The 12,375-nt window shown below is 38.8% G+C and overlaps 1 protein-coding gene across 5 annotated transcripts in view; it reads left to right on the forward strand.

Moving 5' to 3' along the window:
• Window positions 1-12,375, forward strand: part of SLC2A13 (solute carrier family 2 member 13) — a 371,468-nt gene that overhangs the window by 89,379 nt on the left and 269,714 nt on the right. For all 5 annotated transcript variants that reach the window (XR_010321870.1, XM_010595831.3, XM_064284386.1 and 2 more), the window contains exon 3: window positions 1,947-2,155. Coding sequence is in view for 4 of the 5 variants with exons in the window: in XM_010595831.3 (XP_010594133.2) it covers window positions 1,947-2,155 (209 nt within the window). In the remaining variant the exon portion in view is untranslated. The remainder of the gene's footprint in view (window positions 1-1,946; window positions 2,156-12,375) is intronic.

The following is a 12,375-nucleotide window of genomic DNA, read 5'->3' on the forward strand; positions in this document are numbered from 1 at the left end:
TGCCCCATTGGGTTTCCAAGGAGCAACTGGTGGATTCGAGCTGCCAACTTTTTGTTTGCAACCATAGCTCTTAATTACTGTGCTACCAGGGCTGCAGTTTTAGAGCATTGGGTTGGAAATTTCAGACCCAAACTCTGGAGACTTCCAGGTTTCAGAAGAATAGAGGGCTAAAGTATTCTGTGATGTGTAGCTCCTCTTAAGAAGCATAGGCTAATATGCATATTTTCACTTTTTTGCCTTCTCTTTCCTCTTCCCCTTTTTTTCCCCTCAATTTTTAAAAAGTATTGGCTCTGTGATTAAGTAGCAAATTTTTAGTAAAGTGCAAAGTGTTACGTGAGTATCTTTTGGCCTTAAAATTTCAAGTGCTGCTTTGAAGTAGCCTGTACAACACTTTAATCTTAATTCATCACTAAAGAATTTTGGAGAACAGAAGTAAAGATCATGAGAGGTATAGAGAAATGGACATAAAGGCTTTTCTCTTTAGAACTTTATTTCCTAATCCAGTATACTTAGTGTCAACCTTGCCTATCTCTTTCCTTTCAAACAATCGGCAGTATAAGATAACCTTTTCTTTTAAATTATTTAAGAGAGAACACAACTTGAATAGAAATTTCATTCATTTATTGCAATAAAACATACATTTAAGTAACAGTTTTGGTTGTGCAAGTTAACATCTTATGGCAAGAGGCCAGAAATATACATTTATGTGAGCTGACCTATCTAGCTCTTATCTGAAGACTCATCCAAGAGAGAAGGTCTGGAGAGCTCTGGTGATATGTAGAATAATGAATGCTTTGATTAGAAGCAATTACTATGCAAGTAAATTTGCAGAGCTAAATAATCCATAAAATGTTGCTGTATGAGTCTGGAGCACAATTATTTTCTGTTTGGTTAATACAGAAAATTTAGATACATAATTATTTTCAAATCATTTCATAGAATATTTACTAAATGCCTACTATGCACAAGATAATTTACTAGATGTTGTGCAAAATACAAAGTTAAATATTATACAATGGAGTGGGACAGATAACTTATTAGGATAAGTTATGTAGGAGCCCTGGTGATGCAATGGTTAAGCACCCCTCTGCTGACTGGAAGGCCAGTGGTTTGGACGTGTTTCTTAAGTATTTTATATGCGTAGAAAGGTAAAATATATGCTATATAGTAAGACGAATATTTGACTGAAAAAACAAAAAAACCCATTGCTGTCGAGTTGATCCCGACTTATAGCGACCCTATAGGACAGAGTAGAGCTGCCCCGTAGGGTTTCCAAGGAGCTGCTGGTGGATTGAAACTGCCAAGCTCTTTTGATTAGCAGCCGAGCTCTTCACCACTGCGCCACCAGGGCTCCAAACATTTGACTAACTAACGCTAAATAAGAGTCAAATGAGCCCTGGTAGCACAGTGGTTAAGAGCTGTGGCTGCTAATCAAATGGTCAGCAGTTCGAATCTACCAGCTGCTCCTTGGAAACCCTACTTTGTCCTATAGTGTTGCTGTGATTTGGAATCATCTGGCTGAGAAACGTTTTTCAGGTTCCTGTTCTGACTTACCTACAAATTCAACTAAAAGACAGACTTAGGAATGGTTCGTGTTCGTAACCTAGAGACTGCGTGTATTGCAAAATTCAGAATTAGATATATTTGATTGTGGCGTTTTGCATGTCATCTTTGGTTCAGATTACATACACACACTTACTGTGACTTTTGATCATTCTTTTTCATTCTAAATTGTGTGTGAGAGAAAAATTAGATTTTTCTGTCTTATTTTTCATACAGCATAAATGTATCCTTTTTTTGGTCACACATACCTAATAAAAAGAAAATCATTCTGACTAATTTAGCATCATTAGATATTGTTCTCAATATGGTGAATGCAAATTTTTATTCATATTCACTGCTAGCAAGACCAGATTTTACGATAATACATGGATTTCTTTTTGCAGGTACATGTTGGGACTTGCAGCAATTCCAGCAGTTATACAGTTTTTTGGCTTTCTTTTTTTACCTGAAAGCCCTCGCTGGCTTATTCAGAAAGGACAGACCCAGAAAGCCCGCAGGATTTTATCTCAGATGCGTGGTAACCAGACCATTGATGAGGAATATGATAGCATCAAAAACAACATTGAAGAAGAGGAAAAAGAGGTTGGCTCAGGTACGTGGATTTCATTTATAAGAATTTTAAAACTGCATACTGGTTTCATTTAAAAATTGTATTCTCTTAATATTTCTAGATGATATACTGCTTTTATATGTATAATAAAACCAAAATAAACACATTTTAATTTAAAAAGCAATATAATAATGTTATCAAAAAAATGAAGAAAAACACCCCCACGATGCTACTAAAACCAAAAAAAAAAAAAAACCAAAAAACAAAACTTGTTGCCATCGAGTCAATTCTGACTCATGGTGACCTTCAAGTATTACAGAGTAGAACTGCTTCATAGGGTTTTCTTGACTGTAATCTTCATGGAAGCAGATCACCGAGTCTTTCTTCCGAGGCACTGCTAGGTGGGTTCGAACCACCAATCTTTGAATTAGTAGCCGAGTACAAACATTTGCCCTACCCAGGGACTTTATAATGCTGCTAGACCAAAACCAAACTCATTGCTGTCCAGTCAGTTTGGACTCATAGTGACCCCAGAGGACAGAGTAGAACTGCCCCATAGGGTTTCCAAGGCTATACTCTTTACAGAAGCAGACTGCCACATCTTTCTCCCCTAGAGCAGTTAATGGGTTTCAACCGCAGACCTCTTGGATAGTAGCTGAGCACTTAACCACTGTGCTACCAGGGTTCCTTCATAATGCTACTACACTCCCATAATTACTATTTTTATTTTTGTATGCTCTCTTTTTTTCTTTTTAATATGGATATACTTGACGTGGTTAGCATCGTTGTGTAGGTAAGTGTATTTTTTTGTATATATTTGTATGTCCTTTAGTGATGCAAATGGTTAATGTGCTCAGCTGCTCACCAAAAGGTTAGAGATTGTAGTCCACCCAGAGGTGCCTTAGAAGAAAGGCCTGCTGATCTACTTCCAAAAAATCAGCCATTGAAAACGTTATGGAGCCCAGTTGTACTCTTATTATGTACATGGGGTCACTGTGAGTCAGAATCAACTACATGGCAATTTTTTTTTTATTACTGGTTATATATTTATATTAAATATCTGATATACAATAAAACCTACAAAAGCTGGAACCTGTATAAGACAGAGCTCCTTGGAAACTCTATGGGGGCAGTTCTACTCTGTCCTATAGGGTCGCTATGAGTCGGAATCGACTTGACGGCAGTGGGTTTTTTTTTTTTTTTTTTGGTATATAAGACAGAAACCTGTCAGAGAAGGAAAGCTAGTATTTCCACTAATAGAGAATGATAGAAAAATGGTAAGACTGCACCCTGTCAGAAGCAGAAAACTTGTAAGACAGGGAAAAACAGGGCAGTCCTGATGAGTTCCGGCTCTCAGAACTGTATGAAACCTGTGAGAGCTGGAACTCATTGGGACTGCCTTGTTTTTCCAGGTTTGACAGACATGAACTTAAAAGAGTTTGGAGTTCCCCACCTGGGCAAATCTTTTAGGCAAGGTATTAAAGTAGAGTCTGCCCATATCACAAGATGGTCATTTCTTAATTTTCTGGGCATGTAGAAGGGCAAAGAGTTTTTGTAAGGAGCCTTTGTTCATAATTGTCTCCCACAACAAGAAAAGTAAAATCAACCAACAAAAGAGGTTCTTCTGAAATCAGACTTAGGGAAGGATCCAGAAATGAGGGCTATCTATTCATATACTTTTTGCCGCCTCATTTGATAGTGCTGTCTAGTTGACTTCTTTTATTTTTCTATCCTGTACCAGAGAACAGCAGTTATATTCCTGGGCCCTGGGCCCAGCTCTAAGAACCCCTGAGGCAGGGCTTAGGGGAAGTTTCATATAAAGCTTCATCTCTCTCTGTGGAGTGTGATAATTAGGCAGAATCACTGGGGAGAAAACGTAAACAAGGAAATCTTTCTCTCCCTAGAGAACGTGCAAGTGGTGCTATTAGAACCACAGAAAAAAGCCAGGGGAAGAATCAGGGTTTTAGAGTATGAAGTACAATAACAGTTTGGATAAAAGGAGAGAGAGAGAGAACAGAGAAATTGACTGCAGATTTCAGTGAAGAGCAGCCTCTTAAAAATCTGCAACAGAGGGAAAATCCAGGGAAGACAAAAATGTTTATGGACCTTTTTTATTTTTAAAGGAAAATAGCTTTGTTGTGTGTCCTGTGTGTGCATGTGTGTGTGTGTGTGTGTGTGTGCATATACACGCCACTAGGATTTCCATAAATAGGAAGGAAGGAAGGAAAGGAAAGGAAGGGAGGGAGGGAGGAAAGAAATGAATGGATGAATGAATGAATAGTTTGGATTACCTAGATCATAGAAGGAGCCCTGGTGGTGCAGTGGTTAAGTGGTCAGCTGCTAACCAAAAGGTCGGCAGTTCCAATCCGCCAGCTGCTCCTTGGAAACCCTATGGGGCAGTTCTGCTGTGTCCTATAGGGTCACTGTGAGTCGGAATCGACTCGACAGCAACGGGTAGATCATAGAAACTTCCAGGATAGCTTTTATTGAAATAAAGAATGTCAGTGAGAAAGTTGGTCACTCTCTGGTCACTATAATCTTAATATTTGGGTACGTGTGAGAAGGAGCAACACAAAGGTACCGTCTAATGTTTCAGAATGAAATTCAGTCTGTCATCACTGTTGTAGGACATTCAGGTTAAATATGCAGTGTATAATCTATGCAAAAACATCCAGGCCACCAAGATTTACATTGTTTAATTTTATCAGCTAATGAACTAAGTAACCTGGGTGAATGTTGACTCTGTGTTTTGCCTTTGTTAGTCTCTAGCCCTGAAGGAAAGGGCATTGGAGGGATTGGAATTTATTCAAGACCCTCCTGTGAGTTCAGTTTAAAACATGATTTGATTTACCTTCCAGCTTTTGGGGGGGGTGGTCACACCTATTGTGTATAGCAATAGAATGTGCACCACTCTCTCTTTTTTTTCCCTCCAGTGATTTTGCAATTAAGCTATCAAGTCTTATCTCTCCAAAAGTCATTTTCTTTTTCTGTGAATTGATATTGTCTGTGGCCATTTCACCAAATCGTATCCTACAGAGAGGTCAAAGAGGGTAGATACTTATCATATTTTGACAGAAATTCTTCCAAATTTTCTTCGGAAACCCAATCTCAGAATAATGCCACCACAATAGAATACTCACTGCAGTTGACATCTGGGCACTTAGAGGACCGTAGCCTCTTTTCCTGATTTTTTTTTTTTTTTGGAAGTTTGCTTGTATTTTTTTCCATGTGGTAGTACAGTATTGTCTGGCCCAAAGTAATGCATAAATGTCATTTACTAGATGAACTTGAAAAGCATATTGATAAATCGTTTCTCAGCAAGATGACCCATATTTTTCTGAATGTTGGCAAAGAAAATATTTCTATATATGATATTGCAGAAGTTACTGCGCAATTGCAGAAATTGTGAAAGTGGGAGGCTCTTATATATATTTCTCACATGGTAAAGAGTATATTAAAAACAGAAAGTCAAGTAAAATGCTGCCTTAATTCTCTATCCTTGTCTTAAACTGTAAACTGAAGGACTATTAAAATAATGTACATTGTTCAGTTTTTAGTAAAGTTCTTTTTTTTGACGACTTATTTAAAAGAAACTCTGTTTAATTCAGTGTGGCTTTAAATAAGGATTGCCTTCGATTTTCTAAACCCCAGAGGACTTTTATGATTTTACACAAAATTGGAATAGCTCTTGGATTTTACATTAAAATGTCATTGACTCTCTTGTTACATGGGGATAAAGAACAGCACAGAGGAGGTTTTCCACTCAGCATACTCATGGGGGAGGGAAACGTTTTTCAGGTTACTTCTGAGCTTTTCAAGCCATTTTTCCTGATTTGTATTGACAGTCTAGATTGCCTTAGTAAGTAGACATGTAATACTTGAAGGCTTTATATTTGTTGCTTTGCTGCTAAGATGGACTTATATCCATATTTCATTAAAAAAAAAATGCACAAAGAATTTTGACTGTGCCAAAGTTTTCTTTTTCCCTAACTCATCATGAAGTTTATACTGTTTTTTAATGTGTATTTAATACCATATAACAGGAAAAAAAAAAAAAGATACTTTAAAAAGAATATAGTTCCTGAGTTGCTGCTTCAGGGTAGTTCATTTCCAACTGAACACTAAATCCATCATTCAGTACAGGTAATAGTCAGATTTGTAAATGAAGCCCTAGTCTGGAGATTTTTCCCTTATGATAAGACAAATTGCTGTGCCCTTTAAAGGTCACCTAGTTTTTGGAGAAGGTTAGAGGGAGATCCTAAAGAAAAGCCAATTCTCTCCATCTCAGATGGGAGGGAAAATAGGCCACTCCATAGGGTTGGAACTTTTTAGTGGTAACAGGACAATTCTGTCTGTGGGTTCTAGAATCAGAATATTATTAGCCATTTCAGGGGCTACCTGAAGAAACTTGCCTAACAGTAGTGTGAAGAGGTCTTCTGAAATGCTTCTCAAAAGCGGAAACAATTGCTCTCAATTTTTTTTCCTCATAGTTTAAATTGTGTTTGAATTTGAGAGAGTAGACAAACACCATTAATTTTCTCCTTTCATTACCCCTCTACTTACAACCCTCTAAACCCTCTGGTCTACCCATTGAGCAGTTATATGTAATTAATATCTTACTGAACATCATTTATTCTGTTGTTGTTGAGAACATACACAGCAAAACATAACACCAATACAGCAGTTTCTACATGTACCTGTGACATTGATTACATTTTTCAGGTTTTGTAACCATTCTCACCCTCCTTTTCTAAGTTGTTGTTCTCCATTAACATAAATTCTCTGCCCCCTAAGATTCCTATCTAATCTTTCCAGTTGCTGTTGTCAATCTGATCCCATGCAGATAGTTCTTAAAAGAGCACACTGGTCATGGGAGATATTTTTTACTAGTTAAGCTAAACTGTTGTTTGGTTTTAAGAATACTTCAGGGGATATTTTTAGTTTAAGGTTTAAAGATTATCTCAAGGCAACAGTTTCAGGGGTTCATCCAACCTTCATGGTTCCAGGAAGTCTGGAGTCCATGAGAATTTGAAGTTCTGTTCTCTGTTTTCCCCTTTTTGATCAGAATTCTTCTATGGACACATTCCAGTTACCTTACATATCAAGCACCTATCTTCCTTGAAATGCAGTACCCTTCAATGAGAAGACATTGCTTGGCAGGGTAGATTGAGGAGAAAACCATTAGGTTTATGAGGCTAGAACTACAATCATCTTGCTACACAGGTGTCTTAGAGTTTCAGTACAACGTTTTACCTCCCTGAATTTTTCAAATACGTCCTCGAAAATGGCTTGCACTGTACATCTCTTAGAATAAAATAAACGATGAAAATTACAGGCTCACTATAGGGCCGCTATGAGTCGAAATCGACTTGACGGCAATGGGTTTGGTTTTGGTTTGTCCTTAGGGTTCTCTAGAGAAACAGAACCAATAGATACAGAGACAATAGATACAGATTGATTTGCTTCAAAGGATTGGGTCACATAATCGTGGAGACTGGCAAGTCTAAAATATATAGGTCAGATGATAGGCTAGAGACTCCTTCTGGCTCATGGGATTGTGACAGGCTGGCAAATCCAAAATCTGTAGGTCAGGTGGCAAGCTGGAAACCTCTACAGGCTCATGGGATTGTGGAGGCTGGCAAGTCCAAAAATCTGTGTAGCTCAGGTGGCAGGCTGGAGACTTCTGCAACCTTGCATCCTAAGATCTATAGGTCAGGTGACAGGAAGAGTGCAGAGTTGAGAGAGAGGGTCAGTTCTGCGAAAATCATACTAAGAGAGGAAGGCAGAAGCACCCACAGTGACTGAGTGCCTCCTGTCCTCAGGGAGATGGGGAGATACTGGGGGCTAGATCTGAGGAGGCAGGCTGCAGTCAGGACACACCATGAGACAGATATTCCTGAACTGCATTACTTAATTTAACCAGTGAGCCTGGAAAAGAAAATTTAAGTATTGTCTCACAAAAGGCAATTATATTAGATTTGAGAAATATTAACATATTGGGGTATGTTCTGTGCTGAGAAGGGCTTTTGATACTGTTTTAGCAAATTTAATACAGTTCATTGTTCAGCTTACTTTTTAGAACCCCTTTTTTTTTTAATTCTGCAGAAGTAGTCCTTGAGCCCCTGTTCCTATTTAGTCCAATAGATGCCAATGTTATTTTGTGTTACACAAAACTGCAAAGTCTATAAATTCAGTAAAGTTATGTTTCATTTGAAAAAAGAACTCATGAAAAGGTAGTAATAGTGATGTTTTAATTGTGCTTTTAATTTAGTAGGTTTGGAGCTGTTCCCTTTATTGGTAGTAAGGCATTAATTTTGACGCTTTATTCCAGGGATAGGCAGACTTTTTCCATAAAGGGTCAGATAGTAAATACTTGGCTTTGTGACCACATGATCTCTGTTGCAACTATGGGACTGACATTGTGGCACAAAAGCAGCCAGAGACTGTAAGTATGTAAAGGGATGAGCGTGGCTTTGTTCCAGTAAAATGCAGAGCTTATTATTTTGTGTCTGTTATGTTTGATTGTAAGTACAGACAGCTTCCCAGATTTGGAGCATAGGCTATAGTTTGGCACCTCCTTCTTCTATCAGTCATTAAATATGTCCATTCTTATCAGTTTCCTTGGTTTTTACTCTTAGGACATATAGGAATTTGGGAATGCTACTACTTACCTCATTTTTCTTCTGTTTAAAAATCATGGTAGTCATTAGATTAGACATTAGGGTATTTTTCCTTTGGTTTCTGTGCAGGTGGTGAAGTGTGTGTGCATTTTTCTGTATTCACACATATGTGTGTGTATACACTTGGGCCTATTTGTAAACATGCACGTGGTACAGTCATAGAAGATCCTGAAATGCAGTGTTGCAGGGAAGCCCCAATGTAATTGAAGCAATAGGCTTTTATGAGACCATTGCATGGAGCATGTGGCTTTCTCAAAGCCTGGGCCACAGTCATTTCTTCATTTGCCATGGCCTAACAGTTTTATCACAGCACACTGTGTCACTACTAATCTGATGGATCACCAAGAGTGGCAAGGTTCAGCGGTGAGAGCTGGGTCTCCTGTCATCTGATGCTGTGGCAGGCTCCCCTATCAAAATGTCTGACTCCCTTGTTCACATACCAGCAGAAGTCTTAGCTCTCTTTCTGTGGATTGTAGTCAAAGCAAGATGATACTCTGTGTGAAAGACAAATTCACCGAACAAAATTATTTTATTCAGGCTATTGCAATAGGGAGAATGTTCACTAATGAGGAACTTCCCAGAGAAGCAGGAGAAAATGCCGGGTTTTACAGAAGCAGGTAAATTAAACAAGGTAGTCAATGAGGAAGGGCGGAGGCAGGTCTTATCACAGAATTAGCCAGGGAGGGTGGCTCTGTGCAGTGCAGGTAATGCCTGCCTCCTGTGTATTCCAAGAGCCCTTCAGTAATGCATCTCTGTGGCAGTCAGTATTAGACATTCATATCCTGCCGCCAGTAGTGACTTTGCCTTGTTTATCTTTGAATCCCCCCACGAGTTACAGTCACTGCCTTGCATTATTAGCAAGGTGCTTAATAAATGTTTCTCTGATTAATTTTCCACTCACGTGGGAGGAGTGGGTGGTGATTTCAGACCTTTGACTCCGGAGATAAGGGGGAGGAAATGGAGTTCCTACAGCCTAAGAAGTGTATGATTCAGTCATCTGAGGACAGGTACCTGGGAAAGTGTAGGTGGTGAGGAAGAGACAGGATTCAGCGCAGAATGACTATTTGTTGATGGCCCTGTTTCCAGGGGCAGGTAGGTATGTTCAGAATATCACTGTGGATTTTACCAAGACTGTTTGGAATTTATGTATTAGGAGTGATTAGTATTTTCTTCCAGTCTCTGACATGTTAATTAAAAAACTTTTCAGATCAAATGTTTATAAGTATAATGAAACTTCAAAAATAAAAACTATACTATCTTATGTGATGTATTATTATTTTAGGATTATTTCTAAAGTAGTCCCTCGCTGATGTCTGGATCTGGGAAATACCACTTACAAATTAATGAATTAGGCTTTTGCTCATAATTGTGGAGAATATATTATAACTCAGACTAGGCCCTTATGGGTATGCAGACTTTATATCTTGCCCTCTACAGTGAAAGGTGATGTTTGTGTGCGTGTGTGTTGGGTACCGTCAAATCGGTTCCGACTCATAGCGACCCTGTTTACAACAGAATGAACACTGCCAGGTGTGCCATCCTCACAATCATTGTTATGATTGAGCCCATTGTTGCAGCCACTGTGTCAATCCATCTCCTTGAGGTTCTTCCTCTTTTTTTGATGACCGTCTACCCTACCAAGCATGATGTCCTTCTCCAGGGACTGGGCCCTCCTGATAACATGTCCAAAGTATGTGAGACGAACTCTAACCATCCTCTCTTCTAAAGAGCATTCTGGCTATAATTCCTCCAAGAGAGATTGGTTTGTTCTTTTGGCAGTCCAAGGTATATTCATTATTCTTTGTCAACACTGTAATTCAAAGGCATCAATTCTTCTTTGGTCTTCCTTATTTATTGTCGAGCTTTCACGTGCATATGAGGTGATTGAAAATGTCACGGCTTGGATGAGGCTCACCATAGTACTTAAAGTAACATCTTTGCTTTTTAATACTTTAAAGTGGTCTTTTGAGCAGATTTGCGCAATGCAGTGCATGTTTTGATTTCTTGACTGCTGCTTCCGTGGACATTGATTATGGATCCAAGTAAAATGAAATCCTTGACAATTTCAGCCTTTTCTCCATTCATCATGATATTGCTTATTGGATCAGTTGTGAGGATTTTTGTTTTCTTTATTTGAGGTATAATCCATACTGAAGGCTGTAGCCTTTCATATTCATCAATAGGTGCTTCAAGTCCTCTTCATTTTCAGCAAGTAAGGTTGTGTCATCTGCATATCACAGGTTGTAAATGAGTTTTCCTCCAATCCTGAAGCTGCTTTCTTCTTTTTTGTAGTCCAGCTTTTCATATTATTTGCTCAGCATACAGATTGAGTAAGTATGATGAAAGGATACAATCCTGATGTGCTTCTTTCCTGATTTTAAAACACGTAGCACCCCCTTGTTCTGTCCAAATAACTGCCCCTTGGTCTATGTACAGGTTCTGCGTGAGCACAGTTAAGTGTTCTGGACCTCATTCCCATTCTTCACAATGTTAACCACAATGTGTTATGATCCACACCGTCAAATGCCTTAATAAAACACAGATAAACATCTTTCTGGTATTCTCTGCTTTCAGCCAAGATCCATCTGACATAAGCAATGACACTCCTCGTTCCACATCCTCTTCTGAACCCAGCTTGAATTTCTGGCAGTTCCCTGTCAATACACTGCCGCAACCCACAGTTGAATGATCTTCAGCAAAATTTTACTCGTGTGTGATATTAATGATATTATTCAATAATTCCCGCATTCTGTTGGATTACCTTTCTTTTGAATGAGCACAGATATGTATCTCTTCCAGTCAGTTGGCCAGGTAGCTGTCTTCCAAATTTTTTGGCAAAGATGATGAGTGAGCACTTCCAGTGTTGTATCTGTTTGTTGAAACATCTCAGTTGATTTTCCGTCAATTCCTGGAGCCTTGTTTTTGCCCCTGCTTTCAGTGCAGCTTGAACTTCCTCCTTCAGTACCATCAATTCTTGATCATATGCTACTTCCTGAAATGGTTGAACGTCCACAGTTCTTTTTGGTACAGTGACTGTGTATTCCTTCCATCTTCTTTTGATGCTTCCTGGATCGTTCCGTATTTTGCCCATAGAATCCTTCAACATTGCAACTTGAGGCTTGAATTTTTTCTTCAGTTCTTTCAGCTTGAGAAATACCAAGCGTGTTCTTCCCTTTTGGTTTCCTAACTTCAGGTGTTTGCACATTGTATTATAATACTTTGTCTTCTCAGATGCCCTCTGAAATCTTCTGTTCACCTCTTTTACTTCATCATTTCTTCTGTTTTAGCTGCTCTATGTTCAAGAGCAAGGTTCAGAGCCTTTTCTGGCATCTATTTTGGTCTTTTCTTTCTTTCCTCTCTTTTCAGTGACCCCTTGCTCTCTTCACGTATGATGTCCTTAAAGTCATTCTACAACTCATCTGGTCTTTGGTCATTAGTGTTCAATGTATCAGACCTATTCTTGAGACGGTCTCTAAATTCAGTTGGGATACACTGAAGGTTGTATTTTGGCACTCATGGACTTGCTGTAATTTTCTTCAGCTTTACCTTAAACTTGCATATGAGCAATTGATGGTCTGTTCT

Source organism: Loxodonta africana, chromosome 4 (assembly GCF_030014295.1).
Source record: "Loxodonta africana isolate mLoxAfr1 chromosome 4, mLoxAfr1.hap2, whole genome shotgun sequence".
NCBI classification, from domain to species: Eukaryota; Metazoa; Chordata; class Mammalia; order Proboscidea; family Elephantidae; genus Loxodonta; species Loxodonta africana.